Source organism: Aquarana catesbeiana, linkage group LG08 (genome assembly GCF_042186555.1).
Source record: "Aquarana catesbeiana isolate 2022-GZ linkage group LG08, ASM4218655v1, whole genome shotgun sequence".
Classification (NCBI taxonomy): Eukaryota; Metazoa; Chordata; class Amphibia; order Anura; family Ranidae; genus Aquarana; species Aquarana catesbeiana.
The window spans coordinates 30,166,300-30,191,672 of record NC_133331.1 but is presented as its reverse complement, the minus strand read 5'-3'; the positions used below and the strand labels follow the sequence as shown (position 1 = coordinate 30,191,672).

Below are 25,373 nucleotides of genomic sequence, written 5' to 3'. Positions count from 1 at the left end.
CCAACTAAAAACCGCCCCCCTATCTCCTTCACCCCACTTCTTACCCCTAGCACCGATTTCCCCTCCATCCAATCCGACCCCACCCACCAAGCAAACCTCAGCCGCCATCATTAGTCGGTATCCCTCCCCTGCCGCCGGCTTCAGGTGCTGCATGGGGTTTTGGGGAGGACCCAAATGTGTCCCCCCCGCCGGTCAGATAGCCCCCGCCCCCCACCACCAATCCAACTCTGCTCCAAACGCATCTCTCCTTCCTGCACTGAGCTGTCAGGCTGGGGATCGCGGTTGGGGGGGGGGGGGGGGGGTGGTAGGGTCTTGGTAAACCCCAAGTACAAGTACCCCCCCCCCCATGTACAATGGTTATAGACAGAATCAAAAAAAGAGATGGGGGTCTGTTTAGACCTCCGATATCTCACCAAAGACCCAGATTGGGCCCGCCTCAAAAGTAGACAGGCAGACCCGATCGATCTGCTTGTGTGGAAGGGGCCTAAGGCCTTGTTCACACAGGGCATACACAGCGAACCTTTACAGGGATGCACAGGTGTTCCGTGCATCTCTGTGCAGGCATTCCCATTGATGTCATTTGGGATGTAGCACCTGGACGAACAGAGCCGTTGTTCCTAATTTTATTTCCATGTAGGTCCGCATGCATGTTCCTGAGCTCACACTGTCTGTTCGGGGTCATGTACCCACGTGGATGTCAGATTGGGAACAGCAGCTATGCCTGTGCAGCCGTTGCATCCCAACTGACATAAATGGGACTGCCTGCATTGAACACCTGGAGCACATGGCCCCTCATGGGCGTACATTTTAGTATGCCACATGTTAACGATGCTTTCGTAGCAATTTAGCAGGAATTTTGTAAGTTATGTTGTGTTTATGTGCACTATTAATGATTTTAGTGTATTTTTAGCAAAAATATTGTTTTGATAAACATTTGCACAAACATTGCGCTGCCTTAAAAATCAGTAGCACCTTCTTTCTTTTCTACTGTTCAGAAAATGTATGGTTTGGGCGGTCTTTTACAATTTCTGAAAGCCATAAGTGAAAAATGAAAGCCTCCAAAATTTAAGAAATTTTTGGGTACATTCGACTTTCACCATTCACCAACTTCATACAGGTTACGCTTTCATATTTAATATTGATTTAGCAGGAATTTGGTAAAATTAGCTGTGTTTTTATCTGCCAATAATGGTTTTAGTGTATTTTGTGCAAATATATTAGTTTGATAAACATTTGCGCAAATACCGCGGGGTCTAAAAAAAAAAAAAAAAATATCTGTAGCACCTTTTTATTCTAGAGGTCATATGGTTTCAGAAAATATATGGCTTTGGCAGTCTTTCACAAATTCTGAAAGCAGTAAGGGAAAAATTAAAACCTTTAGATTGTTAGAGAAATTTTGATATTTAAAGTTTTGCGTTCGTTCGATTTTCACCATTTTGCAAAAAGGCGCAATGTAAAAATTACAAAATATTTATTAACTCAATACAGGTTAAACTTTTATATTTAATAGGAATGTTGTTACATTTGCTGTGTATTTATCTGCAAATCATGATTTTAGTGGATTTTTATCAAAAATATTGGTTTTGATAAACATTTGCGCAAATATCGTAGGACCTTAGAAAATCAGTAGCACCTTATTTTTATCCTACTGGTCATGTGCTTTCTGAAAATATATGCTTGGGGGGGGGGGGGTCTTTTACAAACTTTGAAAGCTATAAGTGAAAAATAAAAAAGCAAAAGGAAAAAATTGCAAAAATGGTCTGGCCATCTGAGTGTACAAAATGGAGCACAGGGTATGGTAGCGAAAGGGTTAAAACACCAAGAGCAAAATATTATATCATTGTCATTTATCAAACACTATAAAAACTGAGAACTCCCCATTGTGATGCTCCCCCCCCCCACCCCCATTAGAACACCCCTCACTTTCCATGTTTTCTGAACCAGTATCTGGATACTGATGCCTGGCTGTACCTTGAAAACGAGTGTACCCCAGCGTCTCCCCACGGAAGCTCTTATAATATTTCACTCCATACACTATAATTGGTCTCCTAAGAATATGCGCAAGAACGAAGATGTGCGTCTGTTCCAGGCTGGCCCCTGGCTGTAAAGAGATGAAACATTACAGGTTAGCTTATACAGGAAAAAAATGGCAGGTTTGTTTTAGAAAAGATTTGTCTACCTGGAGTTGGGCTTAAAAAGCTAAAACCAAACACTAGGTTGTGTCTTGATTGTTGGCATACTTCATATTGCCATCGCACACATTCCTGGAGGAGCTCTCAAATTTGGGTGCTGCAGCAACAACCAGCTGGATACTGGTTCAAGTCACAATGAAGATATTTGCCAGCACACCATGGAACAACATAAATAGCGTCCAAACGGATAATTTATTGCATGATCACAAAACAAGGAAAGTGCAGCATTTCGGAGTCACGCATCACCCCTTTGTCAGGCATGCGATGACATCACATGCCTGACGAAGGGGTCCTGCGTGACTCCAAAACGTTGCACTCTCCTTGGATTGTTGGCAGTCCCCACCCCATGCCCTCTTTTCGGCCTGCAGCAGAAAAGCAGTCAAACACCAACCTTCCAATGTTTCCATATCTGTGACCAGGGAACTGAAGGATTGTAGGAGGACGGGTTTAAATCCAGTCATCTACAAATGGCATTAGTGGGAACGATTTTAATGGCCCAGGCACAAACAGGTAGCAATTTTTGGACATTATTCACACCAAAACACAATACTAAGCAGCTTTTATAGGATTATAAAATGAGCATTTTTTTTTTTCAGCTGCATATGAACACAGTTGTGTCTAAGAGCATAGGAAAAGTATTCTTATAAACCGCAGGATTCTTCCTTTAAAGCTGCCTGAAGGATGCAGATAATGGAATTTTCTCAAGATGCGCAGCGGATATAAAAAATAATAACATGCTCAATAATGCAAAGCATTAAAAAGTAAAGTAAATGTTGAGAGACTTAATCATTACCACACCTTTCCCTCTTGGCACCAAACTGATATATTATATATAATTAAAAGCGGAATTCCAACAGCTTAATACATTGTTCAAATACATATGAGCTGCTTTACCTGGCAAAGAATTTTTTTACATTTTTGTCCATCCAGTCCTGCAATTTACTCATCACTGACAGACAGCAAAGCCAGTTCGACAACAAATGCAGTTATGTATCACACCTTGCCCCCCCAACCAGTGATTGGTCAGTAAAGGAGCATTTGACAAGCTTAGGCCTCTTGCACGTGATACTCCTTGTTTGAGCATCTACTTTTTCAGATTTTTTTTTTTTCTATGCATTTGCGTGCATTTTCGCGTATAGGCGCTCGTGCAAAAATGCATCATGTTCTCGTTCTGCACAATATGTAAATGGTCATTTGCGCGCATGTGGTGTAAATTACTGACCAAAAGAGATAATTTTTCTCTTTTTTTTTTACTGAAAAATGCACGTTGTTTAATTGTTCACGCGCATGTACATAGCCAAATTACAATTACAATCAAGCTCAGTAAAAAAAAAGCTGTACTGTGCTTTCTCCAGCTGCAGTGTACAAGAGGCATACATCCTCTAAGGACGAGTCAGTTTTTTTAATTTAAAGTGCAGGTTGGGGGGAAAAAAAAAAAAAAAAAGGGGGGGGGGGGGGACGGGACATGATTCTCCCATCCACACATTCGAGGTGGAAGGGGAATCTCCCCCACTGTGTCATTGTATTCTGAGGGTGGCGAGACTTTCCGCCATCAGAATAGACAAAGCATTTTTTTTTTTTATCAACACTGTGGTTGAACAGAAGTTGATCAGTACAGATTTAACCAGTGTGGGTCATATATGTCCCTGCTGAACCGTCCAAATTTAATTCCATGTATGGCCAGATTTACTCTTCTCGACATGACCATTTCTCAGCCCAAATAATTCACACAGAATACCCGATTGGCTCCCAAGTGCTGCCCCTCCCTTCCCCAATCTGAGTTGCACTATATAAAAGGGATTACAGGAGGCAGATTCTGAGTAAAATTCTGGAAGTTACATTAGTACGCTAGTTACATGCAATTATTACCAGAAGCAGGGGCCGGCATGTCTGAAAGTTAAACCGGTGTTTAGCACAGGCCTTTTATATTAAATGGGATCCATAGTAATATAGTGTGGGGACACAGTATTAGAATAATGTATTGGTTGCTCAATTACTGCCCCTGCAAAAACGGTTATCTGGGAGGGATCTCACGGTTCCCACTGCCAGTAACGCAGACAATGATTGTTTCTGGCTTTTACCTGGCTTGCGAGTGACAGAATAAAAGCCCAGTCTTCCTGCCACTGTTCCTCTCTTAGAGAGAAGTGTAACCCAAAACTCTGCGAGTACCAAGACTCCCACTCCTTCCAGCGGCTGTAAAACCTGGAAAATAAAATAAAAACCATTTAAGAAAAAAAATAAAACACTCAAACCACAATTCAGAACAGTTGTACCGACATTAGAGCTGCACGATTGTGGCCAAAATGAGAATCACGATTTTTTTGCTTAGAATAAAAAGATCACGATTCTCACAAGTAAAATCTTTCACATTATACAAAAAAAATTGGGCTAACTTTACTGGTTATTTTTTTATTGTATTTTTAATTCATTAAGGAAATTTTTTCCCAAAAAATTGCATTTGAAAGACCGCTGCGCAAATACAGTGTGACAAAATTTTGCAACAATCATTTTATTCTCTAGGGACTCTACTAAAAAAAAAAAAATTATATATATATATATATATATATATATATATATATATATATATATATATATATATATATATATATATATATATATAATTTTGGGGTTCTATGTAATTTTTTTTTTGCTAGAAAGATTTTAACTTGAAACCAAATGTCAGAAAAAGGTTTAGAGTTTAAGTGATTAAACACACGAGTCTATTCCACTGACAAATTGTTACAATGTTTATACTTCAGTTCACTGCTAAAGAATGTTGTGATTCTTGGCAGACTGCCCAGGTTTTTTTCTTCCTTTCTTTTGAGTGCTGTCGGCTTCAGAAGAGTAGAGAGAATTCTTTGCATAGACAGAATCGTGAAACACTTGTCAAGATCGCAACAGGGATAAAATCGCAATAACGATTTTTGACGTTTAATCTTGCAGCTCTGACATGTGAGTTGGAGAAACTGCTGTACTAGGATTCTGAAAGAATTGTATGGAATTGAATTGCAATGGCAGCAACACAATGGTGTGAACAGGTCCTACAGAAAACTATGGATTTTCTCTTGTCTGCATTTTGCCTGTGCTTGAGAGCAAAAAGGCAGAGAGTTAACTAGCCTTTACGGTGCCCTGTAAAGCGGCGCGATTAATCGTTAAATAGAGATCGTGATTCAAACACCCCCCCTCACAATCTTAAAACCGCATTTCCTTGATTCATTGCAGAGAGTTCTCTGCTCACAGCGGTCACAAGAAAAAAAACAAACAAACACAGGCAGCCTGCCAAGTTTATCATAACATAGCTTAGGCTGAGATAAAGAGAAACATTGTAACATTTAGTTATTTTAGATCAAATGGACAAACTTGGTCTGTAAATGAAGTCAGTTTAACCACTTGTATTATTTGCTAGAAAATTAGAACCCCCCCCCCCCCAAACATTACATATATATTTTTTTTAGCAGAGACCCTTGAGAATAAAATGGCGGTTGCTGCAATATTTTATGTCACACTGTATTGGTGCAGCAGTCTTTCAATCACAATTTTTTTTTTGGAAGGAATACACTTAAAAAAAAAAACTAAACAGGTTAGCCCAATTTTTTGTAGAATGTGAAAGATGTTACATTAGAATCGTGATCTTTATCCTAAGCAAAAAAAATTGTGATTCTCATTTTAGCCAGAATCTTGCCCTAGCTCTAATGTTGCAAAATTTAGTAATATATGGCAATGGCTGCCACATGTGGGTTTATATGCTACATCAGTAGTGCGCACATAGTGAGAAGAACTTGTGCAGTGAAGGACAGATCCATGTAGAATTCAGCCACAGGTCCCTTACCAATGCCAGTGATGATACCCAATGAAAAGAAATTCCTATCTGCAGCACTCTAATGGAAAGGAGCACAGCTAAACGATTGAGGTAAATGAGGTTAATAAGCCTGGGATAAGCAAATGAACCATTTATGATAGAGAAGTCTAATCTTGGAAGACAATGGCTACTTTTCACTATTAACCACTTGCTGACCGCCTGGGAATGCACATCATGTTTTTGACATTAAATACCAGGGTAATGGGTGCAGCTAGATGCCATAACCTCAGTATCGTTCTTGCCCTGAGGCAGCTGGCTTTCCCATAACAGTGATGCCAGCAGCCGGCGGATTTGCTGCGGGATCACTTTTAGAACGGCAGAAGAGGTACCACCCCCCACCCCACCCCCCCGGTTTCCCAGTCGTTTCCAGGCTTACTAGAGTCGTTGGTAATGCCCGGAAGAGTTCTAATGCGGCCGATGCCTAGGCAGGAAGTCGAGTGAGGGCAACATGGACCCCACTCAGCTCTATGCCCTTGGAGAACCTGAGCGACCTCTGATGTCACTTCTGGTTTTCGGGCACAATTTTTTTTTTTCTTAAACGCAATCTTTTTCCTTTTAAAGGTAAATGAGAGATATGGGGTCTTTTTGACCCCAAATCTCTCAATAAAAAGGACCTGTCATGCTTCTTTCTATTACAAGAGATGTTTACATTCCTTGTAATAGGAATAAATGTGATAAAAAAAAAAATTGAAAGGGACAGTGCAAAAACGAAAAAAATGTAAAGTGCCCCCATTCCTCCGTGCACAGAAGCGAACACATACGCAAGTCACGCCCGCATACGTAAACTGTTTAAACCACACGTGAGGAATCGCCACGAACGTTAGAGTGAAAGCAATGCGTCTAGCGCAAGACCTCCTCTGCAACTCTAAACAGGTAACCTGTAAAAAAAAATTTTTTTTTTTTTGTTGTTTTTGGTACTGTAGTTTGTCACCATGAAACTTGCCCAATTTTAAAAAAGGTTAGATATCCATTTACTCAGTGTAAGATCTTTCACATTATTAAAAAAAAATTGGGATAACTATTGTTTTGTTTGTTTTCTTTTAATTTTTAAAGAGTATTTTTCCCCAAAACATTGCGCTTGAAACACCGCTGCGCAAATACACTGACCTAAAACATTGCAACGATCGCCATTTTATTCTCTAGGTTATCTGCTAAAAATTATTATATTATATTATATTATATTATATTATATTTATATATATATATATATATATATATATATATATATATATATATATATATATATATATATATATATATATATATATATATATATATATATATATATATATATATATATATATATATATATAATGTGTTCCAAGTAACTTCCTAGCAAATAAAAATATAAACTTGTAATCAAAAAAAGTTACAGAAGTTACAGAAAAGGCCTGGTCAGCAAGTGGTTAAGATGTCTGGACCCTGAGATTTCACTGGAAAAAAGGACAATGAGCTTCACAAAAACAGCCTTTGAAAAAACCTGCAGGGGCTTAGCCAAACAAATAATTGCCAGAGATAAGGCCCATGTAAATGCACAGGTTGTGATTACCAGTGGGAGCAGTCGTGGAGGCTGTCATGCAGAGCCTTTCTTAGCACCGAGTCTTTGTCATAGATGCCCCAAGTAGCTTGTAGTACAGAGTCCAACAGGCAGTCTCCTGCAGTGCGATTCCAAAGTGCATAAAGTCTGCTATCCAGACGGGTCCCCAGCTCCAGTGACCAATTAATGATTGGAGATTCTTCCTCTAACTCTGAAATAAAATCAAAGATTGAAAAATGTTAACCCTACAACACAAAAGGATACACAGCTGTTGTATATGGGAGGTTAAGTAAACCTGAATCACCTTTCTGCACATCCCGATCCAAAACTTCATCAAACAGTTTCTCCTGGACTGGGGGTGGCAGATCTTCTATGTCTATAGAAAGAAAAGAGCATTAAGGGGGGGTTGTGGACCATCTTTGAGAGTTAAACAGTTTAGCCCTGCACATTGTGAAACAAAACAGCCAGATGAAATTGTAAAAGTGAACAAGCCAACTTTAAAAAACACTGTCGCCTTTCCCATACGATGTCTTTGCAAAGGGCTTCCCTCCAACCCAGATACCCACCTTACGTTTGCTTTTGCTGCAACTTACTCCTCTGCAGCCGATGAGATTACCTGGAAGTTCCAGGTAAAGTGGAGATCATGTGACCTGCTTCCCATGCTGGTGACTGGCTCCAGCTGATATCACCATTTGGTGTTAATGTCCCAAATAGGACACAGATTGTACAAAAAGTTTTAATCACTATATAGTCCAATCAACTGAAGAAAAAAAAATAAAGTAAAAAGTTTTAGTCGCCTGTCTTCACTCCTGCAAAAACCACACAATGTGCCACAACTCTCCTCCTCACTTTTTTGCACATGTGCAGAGAATATTCCATTTATTCCTATTGGAGGTACCAATTTTTATGCCCAATGACAGGCTACCTCTTCATAGGAATAAAAAGGGGTCTGTCCAGAAAGTCTGCAGTAGGCTTTGTGGCAAGGCAAGACCATGCCACTGTTTAATGTGGCGGTCTGGGCAAGGTTTTCCAGGAAACAAGCACACTAAAAATGGCACAGGTGTGTGATGGCTTTAGGTTAGAATCAGAAGTAGAGGCAAGTGCCCCGGCCTCCCGAGGGGGTCAGTGTGTAAAGGGAGCAGTGAGGTGCACATCTGCACCGTTTTGTCCAGGTCAGTACAGACCAAGGCCCGAGCTTGAGGGAGAGAGACCAAGCAGCTGGGGAAGCAGCAGGAAAGACACAGCACTGAGGTACAGCATGTGTGCACGAGCACTGGGAAGGAGGGCAAAGGCATGGGGCCTCAGCTGCAAGGCTGATAAAGAGCCTGGAGGCTAAATTGTATGTGTGGTTACATTGATAGTGAGAACCCCCTGTGTGGGAAGATATTCATGTCAACTTTTGCTTTGGTTTAAATAAAAGTGGTTGTAAAAAGCCTTGAAAAAAGACTGGCGCGGAATACACTCACTGTTGGCACTACCAATGAGCTACAAAACCCCCAACTTATCACACCTTAAAGAACACTCAAACAAATGCATAGTCATCTTTAAATGGGGATTAAATGGGGATCATCCCCTTTGATAGTCTAATTGATGCACTGCAGCAATAATTTCACTCTTGCTGCACAATAAAGCTGCTTAAAATTCACTGTACATAGGCAGCGCCTGGCACTCACCAGCGGGTAGAGTGAAGGTCACCAGATCTGTGAGGAAGTAACAAGCGAAGTCCCCTTTCCTCTGGTGCATGGAAGCTGCAATCTCCCTCCTAATCTGCTCAGTAAGCTCAGGACACACCATGGCTGGGATACATTTCACTGCATGCTGAGAAACCTACAAAAAACAACATGAAACCTATTAGCTGATCACAGATATTAGATGGCAAAAGGGATCATCAATTACCTCCCCTCCCCTGGCCAATTAAAATCCCCCCCATTCCAAGATTTACTAGAGCAGTGATGGCGAACCCTGGCAACGCAGATGTTTTGGAACTACATTTCCCATGATTCTCATGCACTCAGCAGTGTAGTTGAGCATCATAGGAAATGTAGTTCCAAAACATCTGGGGTGCCAAAATTTGCCATCACTGTACTAGAGTATCATACAAGAAAAAAAAAAAAAAAAACCTCCTCCAAATCACAGAACACAGGTTTGTATTAGGCAGACCTCTTCTCAGATGTGAACAGTCTTGCTGAGGTGGATACAGAAGTAAGGCTAAAAAGCTTGCCTTTGATTAAGAAAATTCAGCTGAGGCTTTCTGCAGTGCTGGTATGGTGACCAAAAAGCTAGCCATCTGGTCACATGAGATCCATAGAAAGTACAGGCCAGCAACTCGACAGCTTCTCCATGGAAAATATTTAAGCATTACAGCAATAACATCCAAAAAGCTGACACGTTTCGGCCTTAGGCCTTCATCAAAAGCTTTTGATGAAGGCCTAAGGCCGAAACACGTCAGCATTTTTGGAGGATGTTATTGCTGTAATGCTTAAATAAATATTTTCTATGGAGAAGCTGTCGAGTTGCTGGCCTGTACTTTCTATGGATCTTTTGTGTGCTTAATTAGCCAGATCACTGACTACCCTACACACCAACTATACTATAAAGCGGTAGAGCTTGGGTGAGTTTCTCTTGCCACTTTATCTGGTCACATGACCCTGCCACAAGTGAGGATTGGGCGCAGACTTGATCAAGTGATCCCCGATTACATCATCGGCTTAATAAAGTAATCTGAATACCGTGGGCAGGATTTCTCTAGGATGATAAATTGGCTCCTCTGGGATTAGAAGGAGTGGAAGGTGCTTAGGTAGTGTCACATGTGAGAAAGTGATTTGCTGCTTTCAATCGCTCTGGCACATTAAAACCTGTGCTAATGAATCCCTATCAAGCCAGCTAAACCTGGCTTTTTAAAAGTACAGGTCTTCTGTAAGTGCAAAAGAGAAGATGAGGTCATTTTCCTATGTGGTGTGACAAGCATGTCTAGAAAACTGGCTGCCCAAAAGAAAACAAGAACAGAGCAGCAGTTCACTGGTAAAAGCTACTCACCTCTGTCAGAAGTATGGCCAGCATGTCCTGCCTCTGGAAGCGGATAGATAGGTGCACCAGAGTGTAACCCACATCAAAGGCCGATGGACGGTTCAAAAGACGAACTTCATCAGCCGAGAGTTGCCGAGCAATGTCTCCTCCTGAGTTCTTATACGCTTCCACTGCCGACAGATCACCCTCTACCACACCTGCCAAAAGAACACACATACATGAGACAAACCTTCCTTACACAGCAACATTGCACCATATGATCCAATGTAGTGGGACAGATTCAACCAGATTGCATGAAGCAGCCAATAGGGATTCAATTCCCCAAAGATAATTTTAACTTGAAAGCATCAGAAGAGATTCTGGCATTCAAACATTTAACATTCTTGGAAAATCCCTGTGATCATTCATCAATGGTTCCCTTTTTCTTCTTTCATATGCACCAAATCTGAATACTGGCCAAGCTGGAGGGCGAGGCTGTGGCAGGACCCAGCGGCGTGATGACTGGAATAAGTATGTTCTGATATTTCACCTCTCGTTATTCTACAGGAGATTAAAAACACCCCAGCGTGAATCAGCCTCCGGAATGCCCAGCCGTAATATATAGGGCCTAATATTTCCAGTTTACCAGCTTGTGAATGCAGAGTTACAATTTCAGTAACAAGGAACACTTGTGAGCACCAGAATTGCTTATTATAGTAACAAGGAGGAATAGATCTCTCACTATAGTCTCATGACTGCTGCAACTCTGGCCACAAAGTTGAGGAATATATTCCTCAATGGCCATAAACCATTTAAAATTCACTGTACTAAGTGCTTTCAGAAGGGTGAATATTACTTTGTAAAAGTAGCAATATTATCACAGAGCAGAGGTGTAGGAGGGGACCAGCAGGCACACCCAAACAGGCTACCTGCAGAGAAAATACAGGAGGGGGCGGAGACAAGACTACTCAGCCTGCACAAGGAGAGAGAGCAGCAGGGATGAGTCTGTACTACAGGGATCCGCTGCACAGAGGCAAAGTCCAGAAGCTGTTAAATGCTAGAACAGAACTGGAAGTCATACGCAAAGAGCATAACGATCTAAGTAGGAATATACATTACTCTTGGATTTAAAGGGGTTGTAAACCCTCAAGGTTTTTCACCTTCGTGCATGAAAGTGAAAAACCTCCTGTGATGAAGCAGCCCCCCAGAGCCCCCCTCTTTACTTACCTAAACCCGGTCTTTCCAGTGACGGGGACGAGCACACCAGCTCCAGCCGGTGTCTCGCGTCCCGATTGGATAGATAGCAGCGCAGCCATTGGCTCCCGCTGCTGTCAATCCCAATGACATGGGAGCTGGGGGGCGGGGCCGAGACCTGCTGTTTGTGTCAATAGACGCAGCAGCAGTACTCGGGGGCACGCCCGCACAAGTGCCCCGAGGGAAAGAGCGGTTCTCCAATGGGGCACTCGAGAAGAGGAGGAGCCAGGAACGCCGCTGAGGGACCCCAGAAGAGGAGGATCTGGGTCACTCTGTGCAAAACAAACTGCACAGAGGAGGCAAGTTCAGCTCAGGAGAAGCCGCTGTACTAACTATCCGACGTCGACAGAAGCCGATCATCGGAACTGACTCCAGTACACATGGGCGAAATGTAGGCCAGTTTCAATTGAACCGGCCGAAGCCACCCGACATTTAACCCATGTGTAGTGCAAGGCTTTACGGTCCCTGGCCCTCCATTTTTCATTCAATGTATTTCAGTCCTTTCAATCATGGAGGTTCAGAATCAGATGTTGAAGTTACTGTGGGCAGTCCGTATGAAAATACAGTCAGCCTAGAAACTTCCACTCCTCCAGACTGACATCAACCCATCGAGGTATTTTGATATTTGCATAACTCCTAAGAGCCAACCTACTACTTGCATTAGGGCTGAGGGCCCTTTAAGAGTGGTATAGGAAACTATGTACACAAGTATGGTTGCGTTGCAAAGAGAAGCACAGAGTACTAATTTCATTAGCAGCACATAGGTAGGGCAAACTATAAGCAGATTAAACTAAAGCTTTAGCGAGTCTCTGAATACCCTTTGGCACAAAGATTAAAAGGGTAGTAAACCACAAAAAAATAAAAATAAAAAGATATCCATCTTCTCCCTGCAAATTAATGTCATAATGTGCTAGTAAGCATTGCATACTAGCGCATTATGAAAGACTGTAATTCCTATTAGGTCTTCCTTTTTTAGATGAACCCAACCCCTTTCATCGCTCGCAGACCAGCCTGTATTCTCCAAGCAACTTGCAGAGGGGGGATGAGTCATAAGAGAGCCAATGAAAGCTGCAGAGCTGGAGATGTGCCTCTGTCTAAATCCAGAAAGAACAGGCAGCCAGGGATTACTTCCTCTTTAATGACCAGACTATTTTTTGCGATACGGCACTGCATTCTTTTAACTGATGATTGCAGACGCTGTACCCAAATAAAATTGATGTCCTTTCTCTCAGCCCCACTCAGGAGCGAGTCCACACAAATGTCCCCATTGCAAGCAGCTTGCTATAGGGGCACTCTAAGGAGGAGGAGGAGCAGAGTATGCCAGCAGGGGACCCCAGAAGAGGAGGTTTAGGGTCACTCTGTGCCATAGCACAGAGCACACAAGTAGATCAGATAAACTGTCCTGCTCTACTCCGTACAGCTGATGGTAACAAGATAGAACAGAACAGTCTTGTGCGAAGTTTAGGATGGCAAACAGTGTCTGTGCTGAGCGCCAAGTGGAGTCTCCTTATAAGGAAGTACGGGGAGCCGAGCTGTTAACTCTAGACAGCAGTGTATTGTATTTATATACCGTGTGTGTGTAATACATTTACATTGCAGAGTTGTACCTTTATCGCCCTGACAGCTAACATATACTGTACATAAAAATTGCACTTCTACTACTTTTCACCTATTTGGAAGGCTAGAGAGCACCTTTAATTGCAAGATATTGTATATAGCGGTTAATATAAATAGAGACAGAGATAGACAGACCTATAGATGGCGTGTGCGACAGTCAAAAAAAAAAAAAAAAATAGATAATTTCAGTGTCTCACATTAGCCCTGTCCCGTTTATATCCCCCCCCCCAAACAAAAAAAAATCATTCCACCTCTAGAAATGACAATGTAAATTTGAGTAAAACTCATCTGTCATCAAATAAATTGAGCAAGAGACAATGTGGGCGTACAATAACCAGCTAGGTTTCCATAGAGAACATCCCACTGATCACACAAGACAAAACAGAATGGCGCACGAGAGGATACTGATGCATATACAAGTGTAGCTACACTTGTATATGCATTTGAAATTTTGACAAAATCCTTATTTGTTGTGTGAGCTGCTTCCTTGTTGGGTAAGCGCAGAGTTACACTCTTGTCTTCTCTGCACGAGAGGATACTGAAACACACTGATAAACGAAAAGTCTATAAAGTCCAGGGAGTATACGGGGAGTATACAGGGAGTATACGGGGAGTATACGGGGAGTATACGTATGCAGCGTTAGTGGCAGCTCCCTTGAGAGCGAAGCAATCTCTGGAAGAACAATGGGAGAAAAGCAAGGTGTGCCAAAAACTAAGTGCAGCAGAAGATGCAACGAATGGTATATTTAATTAAAATCAGCCAAATGGCAACTCACACTTATAAAGACCAAATAGGCATATATAACTGTAATACTGGGGAGCCTCAGATGGTGGTGTGTAGATTTTATATGCAACTGGAAAGGGGATTTTAGTGATGCCACAGGTATGAACAAAAAATATATTTGTAATATAAATAATTTTACTGATATCAAAATAATAAAAAAGCGTGAAGTTAAAGTGGAAGGCCACCCTAAAAAAAAAAAAAAAAAAAAAAAAAATTGCACCAAAAATCTTAAAAAAAAAAAAAAACTTACCTGAACCCTTGTTGCTAGGCAGTCTTCCTAATCTGCCTCTTCCTATTCCACGTTGTGTTCTGCTCCTTGGCGAGCAGCCCCATTGCCTTCTGGGAACTGTGTGCGTTCCCAGAAAACCACGGGGCCATTCACAGAGCACTCGTGCGTGCGCAGTCGGAAAATGGCAGTGAAGCCGCAAGGCTCCACTGCCTGTTTCCCTTAGTTAGGATGGTGGTGCCGGGACCCGAGAGCCGAGGGACGGGTCGGCCTCGGGTGGCTGACACCCAGGACAGGTAAGTCTACTTAAAGTCAGCAGCTACAGTGTTTGTAACTGCTGACTTTAAAAAAAAAAAATTTTCGCTGGTCGGAACCCCGCTTTAACTCAAATACAGAAAACATATATAAAATTATCAAAACATAATATGGAACAATAATGTGCATATAGAGCTAAAGTAGCTGTATAAATGCCTGTTGGGCTCTACATGTTTCGCTATAGTGCTTCTTTAAGAGCTGAAAGGCAGTGGTGGTGTGTAGCGGTTAACATGAGAGGAACAACCCAGCCGGACATCCGTCTTGTCATCTCAGAACCAGCATGGAACGCACTTTGGAGTCACATGGGAAGGGACGTCAGAACATGGAGATAATGTTTCAAATCATCAGCTAGATCAGGGGCAACCCCTGTGCTAGATCAATAGCCATTTAGATCTGACAAAGAAGCGAATGCTTTGAAACGTTATCTCCATGTTCTGATGTCACTTCCAATGCAACGCGGAGCGCGTTCCATGCTGATTACTAGACGATGTCCGGCCGGTTGTTCCTCTCCTCTCGTGTTAACATCTATACACACACACCACCATCCACCAGAGACCTACTGAATGACCTCAGTTCAGGGTGGATATATATAAAAAAAAAAAAATATTTAAATCTGATTTTTTTGGATTTTTATCAAATTTTACTAAAATGCTTTTGGAGTCCAAATCTAAAGATAGTTTTCTATAATTAATTAATAATTTAGTTTATTCAGCATGACATGGAGCATGAGGCTGTATATTCTGCAATATTTACATTTTTGGTAAACTCATTCAATGAATCCAAGCTCTGCAGGCTGAGATAACATGCACTGCATTGATGCATTCTCAACAATTTCACAGTAACCATGAGATAAAACAAAGTTCAGGAATATTCCTTTATCCCATGGTTTTGCAAATCTATGTACACAGAGAGAAGAGAGGCGCCTCTAAGTGTGGCAATATGTTGCTAAATGTTGTACCTTCATTAAATGTAACCATATTGCTACACTTAGAGGCGCCTCTCTTCTCTTTTATACCCAGTTATGACATGATGCTACTTGTATAACAAGTCAAAATTAAATTTTTTAAATTTTGCTTGTCTTGCAAAACACTCTCAAACCAAGTGAAACCAAACAAAGGTTTTACTGTACCAGCAAGAATAAGTCCTAACATTTAAAGCGGAGTTCAACTTAAAAAAAAAATAAATAAAGTCAGCAGCTACAAATACTGCAGCTGCTGACTACTTAATAAAAGCAGACACTTCCCTGTCCCAGGGTCCAGCAATGTGGGAGAATAAAGTGTCGATCATCTCCCTCTCCTCTCTGCGGCACCGGCATAGTCACTGTGGGCACCGGCTGCGGCTTCACAACACGGGCACACACTGCGCAAACCGCGCTGCGCCTGGCAATCATCTGGGACCTGTGACGTGTCCCAGATGATTGCCGGGAGGGGGGAGAACTGAACTGAACTTACTTCTGGTGCTGCAGTGCCCCGGGAAGAAGGGTTTCCGCTCCCCCCCTCAAAAATGACATGCCCAATGTCGCATGTCAGGGGGTCACCTTCCCTTAAAGCGGAAGTTTCATTTTTGGGTGGAACTCTGCTTTAAAGAGCACCTGTCATTTCAGATCCATCAAGGCAACGCCTGTTAGCAGGCATCCACTCACCCTGCTGCCGCCACGTCCCTCACCTTGTTGCGTCATTGCTAGGGGTGCAACGGATCATCACCGATCCGTGATCCGAACGGTTCAGCCTGTTCGGATCGGCACACATGCGCTCCGCAGAGTGCGCCGCCGCCTCGGCCTTAGGAAAGGCCGCGGCTTTGGCCTAGCTCCGGAGCAGCGGCCATCTTAGTACACCCGGCAGCCGCTTACCATGTGATCGCTTGTAAACAAACCGGCATGACGCTGGCTCCTCTCTCCCCTCTGTGTACTGATCTGTACAGTGGAGGGGAGAGATCAGATGGCAACAGTGCCAATACCCTGAAAATATATGGACATTACAGTGGGGGGAGACGCCGCGGACATTACAGTGGGGGAGACGCCGCGGACATTACAGTGGGGGAGACGCCGCGGACATTACAGTGGGGGAGACGCCGCGGACATTACAGTGGGGGAGATTTTTTTTGTTGATCCGAAAATTATCCGAACCGTGACTCCTGGATCCAAGGAACGATCTGAACCGTGAGTTTTTTGATCCGTTGCACCCCTAGTCACTGACGCATCACCAGCTGTCCCATTAAAGTGAATGGGACTGTCGGTGACTCAACAGCGAGTCAGAGGAGGAGCCGCTATGGGACAGAGATGAAAGGCTCTTTAAAAATTATGATTTAAAATCGAGTTGATTTAAATCAAGCCTTTTTTACTAGTGATTTAAATCATGATTTAAAATAGACTTGATTTAAATCAAATGCACCCTGCCACAGTATTATACTGTTATAAGCCTATTGGTCTTTACATAAATGCGAGTATCCACTTGGCCGATTTTCATTAAATATACCATTCGTTGCATCTTCTGCTGCACTTAGTTTTTGGCGCACCTTGCTCTTCTCCTACTGATCACACAATGTTGTCCTTCCAGCCGCTGCTGACCAAGACAGAGCCCAGCTAAAGATTCTCATCACCAAGAACACTTCTAAAAAAAACTTGCAGCAGATATTGCGATTGAGAAGGGTAACGCATCTATGAAATTACACAAAAGGGATTAGCATAAGAAACGAATTAGCCCAGGAGTGTGAGAGCTTCAACAGGAAGCAAAAAGCCAAACAAAGCCAATCCATACAGATTTCTCAAAACAAAAAAAACGTACAAAGCAGCCCACGGAGTCAGATGGCTGGCTCCAGTAAACGCACAGCACACAGGCAGACCTGTGAGTCATCACGCTCTATTTATAGACGCCCCAGAGACTCCATCCAGCATAAACACACACTCCTGTTCTCTTTAATGCCCGACAAGAGCTCCTCTCTGATTTCATCCCTCCTCACTACAGCCTGGACATTTAGGGAGAGGAAGGTAAACATACACAGGACTCCGGGAACCAGTGACAGACACACATCCAGTTCATCTGGGAACCTGGACTCATCCCAGGAAGTAGAGGTGTAGGTGTAAGAGTGGGAGGACCAGGGCATGGGGGACACTCCACATTTCTACATGCTTGTTAAGAAGACAATACAGATTATATTACAGCTGCACAGTAACCAGTGGGAAGAAGAAAGTGGGATGAAACCTGTTGAAAGAACAAGCAATGCTTAAAGTGTATTCTAAATCCAAAAACAAAAAAGGTATTATATTGCCGCTTACCAGTCCTTAAATGTGATGGCTGCTTTTGTTTTTTTTGCTTGCGTTTTTGTTTTATTTTCTTCTCAGGGTTTTAACTCTTAAGGGCCAGTTCACACCACATGCATTCTAGTGCATTTTTTCCCCTTTTTTCAAAGATGCATGGAAAGTAGGTCATATGGTTTCCAATGGCATAGTACAGACCAGTGTAGTGCGTTCCAGAAAAAAAAATAAAAAAATAAAAAAAATAAAAAAACAACCCTGCTGAATTTTCCCGCACTGGAACACAGTAAAAACACATAAAAATGCACTGGAATGCATCAACGCACAGGATCCCAGTACAGTAAAATAACGGGGGGGGGGGGAGCACCTGGAATGCATCCAGAAACGCATCAAAAATGCACCAAAAATGTGCATGCAAAAAATGCATCTGGAACCAAACTGGAGTGCGTTTTTTTGTGGTGAGAACCAGCCCTTAAAGCGGTGTTCCAGCAGCAATTTATTTATTTATTTATTTTAAGTCAGCAGCCACAAACACTGTAGCTGGTGACTTTTAATAAGGACTCTTACCTGTCCAGGGAGCCCGTGATGTTGGCCCCACTGGAATCGGATCGCATTGGATGCACTGTGATCTGATCGGGGGGGTTGTCGTTAACTTTGTATTGACACCTGCAGTGGTTCACAGAGGGCAGTGCGACCCTCCAGGGATTTGGGTGTGATGTGGGAATCGTGCTGGTTCCTGCATTGCACAAGTGTGAACCCAGCTTGAGGCTGGGCTCATACTGGTACTACAAACACTCCCGACTTCAGGAGCTCATGTCGCATGACGTGTGTAAATCAATGGTTTCTTATTCTTATTACTATTGTGGGGTCACCAGTACAGTATTTATAAATTGAAATCATATCCCCTCTAAAAGTGTCTCTTCTCCAGAGAGAATAAGTTCAGTGCTCACAACCTTTCCTCATAACTAAGATCCTCCAGACCCTTTATTAGCTTTGTTGCCCTTCTTTGTACTCGCTCCATTTCCAGTACATCCTTCCTGAGGACTGGTGCCCAGAACTGGACAGCATACTCCAGGTGCGGCCGGACCAGAGTCTTGTAGAGTGGGAGAATTATCGTTTTATCCCTGGAGTTGATCCCCTTCTTAATGCATGCCAATATTCTGTTTGCTTTGTTAGCAGCAGCTTGGCATTGCATGCCATTGCTGAGCCTATCATCTACTAGGACCCCCAGGTCCTTTTCTATCCTAGATTCCCCCAGAGGTTCTCCCCCCAGTGTATAGCTTGCATTCATATTTTTGCCACCCTAATCCATTATTTTACATTTTTCTACATTTAACCTCATTTGCCATGTAGTTGCCCACCCTGACTTTGAAAATGTTCCCTGCACTACTTTGGTCTGACTTTGAGCCTACTTCAGCTCATTGACTATCATTGAAGTCGCATCAAAGTAGGATCCTTGTCCTAACCATCCGACTTGTGACATCCAAAATGGTGATTGCAGCAGCAGTAAAAAGAATTTATGTCACACTGGGACTGTTTTGATTGGTCAAAAGACAAGTCAGACTATCACAAAGTAGGGTCAAAGTAGTATCCTGTTCATTGGAGTCAGATGGATGTAGAAACGATGTAGGACTGATGTCGCAGAGCAAAGTAGGATGACAGTCGTATGACTGTCGTTTAGTATCGGTGTGAACCCAGCCTAAATGTCCTACCAAAAAAAGGGAAATTCCTGGAGCAAAGTTCCTGTTATGGTTTTTTAATGCTTCTTTAAACTGCTGGATGGATTGATGAAAAAGGTGCAAATAAGAATTTAAGGGGACCATAAAAGGTCCTCTTTGTTAACCTGGAGTTCAACCCACTTTTGAGAGGTTGTCTTAAACGAAAGACCACCTCTCCACCCCTAGTTTTTGGATTTAAAAAAAAAAAATTTCTTCTAAAGTACCTTATGTACAGCCGGAAAGACGGCTACAGCGCGGGCCTTAATTGCCAGGAGGGCGTCCATGAACGTCCTCCTGAGCAAGTGCTGTCTGCTCGTCCCTGCGGGGCGAGCTCTGATCACAGTCTATGAGACTCGGATGATCAGAGTAAGGGGTCGATGCCAGCCCCTTATCACGTGATCAGCTGTCAGCCAATGACGCTGATCACATGATATAAACAGAAGATCGGTATATTTACTCCTTCACGCTGTCAGTGTGAGGGGAAAAAAAAGCCGATCACTGGCTTCTGTCAGAGGGACATCGGTCCCTCACACAGAGCCGCGGCTGCATTTTCTGTGATCAGTGCCACGCCATCAGTGAAGGAGAAAAAAAATTACCTGTTTTCAAAATTTTATAACTATGAAACAGTTTTGTGTTTTTGTTTTTTTTTTTCCCTTCACAATCTTCAGTCCTTTTTCATTTTATTTAGCAAAGAAAAAAACAAACAAAAAACAAAAAAAAACACAGCAATTAAATACCACCAAAAGAAAGCTCTATTTGTGTGAAAAAAAATATATACATTTCATTTGGGTACACTATCGCATGACTGCACAATTGTCACTCAAAGTGTGACAGCGCTGAAAGCTGAAAATTGGTCTGGGCAGGAAGGGGGTTTAAGTGCTCAGTAAGCAAGTGGTTAAACAAATTTTCAAAGATTTCAAACAACTTCTTTCACGTTGTCATTACGGGGTATTTTTTTGAGGAAAATAATTTAATCCATTTTGGAAGAAGGCTGTAACATAACAAAAATGTGGAAAAAGTGAAGCGCTGTAAATACTTTCCGGATGCACTGTATGTTTGGTTACCTCCAGGCCCGTCTCCCTCGACACGATCCCTGAAATCCCACCTTATTCAGGAAAGCCTATCCCACCTAAAAACGAATTCAGACAACTACAACAGATCACCTACTGCAAACACCTTTTGTATCCCCCCCCCGCTCCTAAATTAAGCTCTATAAGCAGGACCTTCCTAATCCTTCGGTCTCCCTTTATATTCTAAAGTGATGCACAAACGGCCACGCTATATAAACCCTTTATAACAGGTATCACTAAATGGCAGACTGCGGACCGGGTCACAGTCCCGTTCAGACCGCCACAGTCCGTCATTTAGGAGCCTTTTCTTCCCAAAGCAGTCAATCTGTAATCCTCACCGAACCAACAGCGGGAGGCAGGACAGTTCTGGATGGAGAGCGGGAGCTGCCCAAGATTAACAACCAAGCGATTGGTTTCTAGGATGAAGGGCGGTCCTAGCAACTAATCACCATCTTGCCGCTCCCGCCCTACATCCAGACATGCTGTGCCTTTTGCCCTTAGATCGGTCTTTGTCTTACCCATACCCAGGGCTAAGGGCTGATGTGGAGAGGGGGGGGGGACGGGCTGAGGACTGATGTGGAGAGGGAGGGAGGGGGGGGGGGGGGGACGGGCTGAGGACTGATGTGGAGAGGGAGGGAGGGGGGGGGGGGACGGGATGAGGACTGATGTGGAGAGGGAGGGAGGGAGGGGGGGGGGGGGGGGACGGGCTGAGGACTGATGTGGAGAGGGAGGGAGGGGGGGGGGGGGCCGAGGACTGATGTGGAGAGGGAGGGAGGGAGGGAGGGAGGGAGGGGGGGGGGTGAGGACTGATGTGGAGAGGGAGGGAGGGGGGGGGGGGGCTGAGGACTGATGTGGAGAGGGAGGGAGGGGGGACGGGCGAGCTGAGGACTGATGTGGAGAGGGAGGGAGGGGGGACGGGCGAGCTGAGGACTGATGTGGAGAGGGAGGGAGGGGGGACGGGCGAGCTGAGGACTGATGTGGAGAGGGAGGGAGGGGGGACGGGCGAGCTGAGGACTGATGTGGAGAGGGAGGGAGGGGGGACGGGCGAGCTGAGGACTGATGTGGAGAGGGAGGGAGGGGGGACGGGCGAGCTGAGGACTGATGTGGAGAGGGAGGGAGGGGGGACGGGCGAGCTGAGGACTGATGTGGAGAGGGAGGGAGGGGGGACGGGCGAGCTGAGGACTGATGTGGAGAGGGAGGGAGGGGGGACGGGCGAGCTGAGGACTGATGTGGAGAGGGAGGGAGGGGGGACGGGCGAGCTGAGGACTGATGTGGAGAGGGAGGGAGGGGGGACGGGCGAGCTGAGGACTGATGTGGAGAGGGAGGGAGGGGGGACGGGCGAGCTGAGGACTGATGTGGAGAGGGAGGGAGGGGGGACGGGCGAGCTGAGGACTGATGTGGAGAGGGAGGGAGGGGGGACGGGCGAGCTGAGGACTGATGTGGAGAGGGAGGGAGGGGGGACGGGCGAGCTGAGGACTGATGTGGAGAGGGAGGGAGGGGGGACGGGCTGAGGACTGATGTGGAGGGGAGGGGCTGAGGTCATTAGAAAGAAAAAGGTTTTTTTTCAATTTTGCAGCATTATGGAGCCATTCTAATACAAGATCCTGCAACATCTTCACAGGGTCTCCTTTAGAAGTATCCATAGCTGAAGCCAGTGAATGGGAACCCATGTGTCTCACTGTACATGTAGAGTGCCCTATCCATGTTAGTGTGGGGTGGGACTGTAGGTACGGCCATGGTCAGCAACCGAAGAGCAAAAAAAAAAAAAAAAAATTTCCTACCATGTCTGCAGCATCCTGCTGTACAAAGGAAAACTGCAGTGTTATCCTATAATAAGCACATAAGATAAGCACAGAAGGTTTCTTGCTCCTGTTGGAGAAATCTCTCAGTCTTGCACTCATACATAAATAAAACGGACCGCTCTGTTCTGACAGCATTCAGATCAGATTTCACCACAGAAAACTCTCACTGCTTAGCACTGTTTAATAGCTGAACGGAATTAGCTGAATGAAGAGAAAGTTTGCCTTGGTAAAATGAAGTTTCAATACTGTGACAGTAGGAGAGGAGTGCGGTGTGTGGGGCTGTGAAGAACACACCACAGGAGTAAAGGTGGCTATGCATGGCTCATAACTTGGAGGATTCCTCCTGAATCGGACAGAATTTAAGCTGTGGGTGACGCTGTCAGCAAAACCCAGGGGGCCATCAGATGCCGTCACTGTTCAGAGTCCTCAAGCAGCCGTGGCAGCTTGATACAATAGCCGGAAGTCCACTTTCCTCCATACATGCTGAACTGAGAAACCTATTCAAATCGACTTGTTCAGTCTGCAAACCGAGCAAGAGAAATCTAATGTATAGCGAGCCTAAGTAAACGAATCTGCTAATTGACTGAATTGGGGGGGGTACGCCATTGCTGCCCTTAATGCTAGCTGAATGAAAGCTGGAGCAGCAGGGGGTGGGGAGTGCAGGGAGAGGTAGTGTAAAACCTTCTAATTTGATCCCTTTTGACCTGTTAAATATACCATTAAAATATAAAAAAAAAAAAAAAAAAAAAAAAAAACCCTGCTCATTTTGCCAGAAACCATGGTCAGTTGATACCTTCTTGGGCTCTCTGCCTGTGCCACACTGTTATAGTTACAAGCTATCCTATGGACTCTTCCTCCCTAGGTTATGGGGAAGATGAGAAGGAGAGGGTGTTCTGTATACCGGTCCTAGGAGGACAACGCTGTTCCTCCATGAATACATTATATTAAGGGAGTCTTGACACCCTACGAAAAAGGAAACAAATGTGTCCACCATACTAAAGCTGCAATATATTACAGTTTTGGTTCTTGGGTTTAAATGCACTTTAGAGTGTAAGCAAAGCAAAAACTTGTATTTATATCATTGGACAGTAGGTGTGATCTTCTTTAGCCTTTGTCACATGACAAGTTGTGCCCCAATAACTGCAATGGAACCGTTCTAATCGGTGACTCAAGTCGCTCCGACTTGAAGAGGTTCCTGCACTACTTTGGGGCAACTTCAACACAACTTGCATGGACTTCTGGTAAAGTTGTATGCAAGCCGTGAAGAAGTCGTCGTTCAGAGATGTCAGCTTCGAAGCGAGTGTGAACCGCAAGTGTGAACCATAGGAAGTAAACAAACTGCACAAAGCAGAATTCTAAATACCTGTTAGTACACATTTCTAATGAGCGGTCTTTGGGGAATCATAGGTAAATAAAAAATTCAGACAATTGTCAAGACAACCTTTTCGGTTACCTCTGCAAACAGTGTTTTAACCAGTTCCTGCCATATTACGTCTTCCCGAAATGGGCCACACTCCAGCGGGATCTGTCATCTGCTGTGTCCACCCGACAGCAGGTGACTGATCAGTGTACCAGCCGCTGCCAACGTCATGTGATCGATGTGACCAATCACAGCAGATCACATGAAAATGGTACACAATGAATCACTTCATGCTATTCATTGTGTACTATTGTGTCAATCTCTGCAATTGGTCACATGGTACAGACAGGGCCAATCACAGCCCATATGTACCATGTGACTGGCCTTAGCAAAATCACAGCTTACCACAAAATAGTAAACACTGAATGAATCCATTTCATTTAGTAAAAATGCTTGCCGATACCAGTGAAACTCACTGGTATAAGACAATCATAATGATCACTTCCCCAGAGTAGTACAATGTTACTATGGTAACACTGTTTTGCTCTGGTACATGGTAAAAAAAACAAAAACATTTTTCAGTCTTTTTTCAAAAAAATTGTGACAAAAAATTACAAGCCATACCTCTCAGTAAATACCTTGGACTGCCTACTTTCCAAAAAGGGGTTATTTGGGGGATATGTGTACTGTTCTGCCATTTTCGGACCTCAAGAAATGACAAAGGGTGTCAGTACATCAGGATTGATCAATTTTCAGAGATCTAGATCTATACACACACACCATAGTTTGTGGACTACTTTCCTACAGACTAAATATACATCGATTTGGGTTATTTTCACCAAGGAAATGTAGCAGAAAACAGTTTGGCCTAAATTTATGAAGAAAGATTTGCAAAATTTTATAATCTATTGGTGTGAAAAAAATATTATAAAAATGTCATATGGGTGAAGCGTTGCAAGACCGCGCAATTGTCAAAGTGTGACAGCTCTGAAAGCTGAAAATTGGTTTGGGCAGGAAGGGGGTAAAAGTTACCTGTGTTGAAAGGGTTAAACAATCACCGAGCCCTTTAATTCAGAGCTCAAGTCTTGGGAAAGCCCGATCATGGAAGCTTTCTGTACTTTCAGGAATGAGCTCCGGACGGTTTTACCCCCTGCATATTAATTGGTTTGGGAGAAAGTCCACAAACTATATCCTGACGACTCCGACAAATTGGCATTTTTTGTCATTCAGAACGACTCTACTTTGACAATTGCGCGGTAATGCAACGCTGTATGAAAATTAAATCTTATTTTTTTTCCACACAAAGCTTACTTTTGGTGGCATTTGACCACCGCTGGGTTTATTTTTTATTATCTAAAAACGAAAAAAAAAACAAAACAA

The 25,373-nt window shown here is 43.5% G+C and overlaps 1 protein-coding gene across 1 annotated transcript in view; it reads right to left on the bottom strand.

Moving 5' to 3' along the window:
* The window catches only part of ZRANB1 (zinc finger RANBP2-type containing 1), a 111,053-nt gene that overhangs the window by 16,762 nt on the left and 68,918 nt on the right, over positions 1–25,373 (bottom strand). Inside the window, exons 3-8 of the mRNA XM_073595658.1 lie at positions 10,625–10,812; positions 9,262–9,415; positions 7,893–7,964; positions 7,601–7,799; positions 4,274–4,394; positions 1,972–2,101 (exon numbers count right to left, since the gene is read on the bottom strand). Of these exons, the coding sequence (XP_073451759.1) occupies positions 1,972–2,101; positions 4,274–4,394; positions 7,601–7,799; positions 7,893–7,964; positions 9,262–9,415; positions 10,625–10,812 (864 nt within the window). The remainder of the gene's footprint in view (positions 1–1,971; positions 2,102–4,273; positions 4,395–7,600; positions 7,800–7,892; positions 7,965–9,261; positions 9,416–10,624; positions 10,813–25,373) is intronic.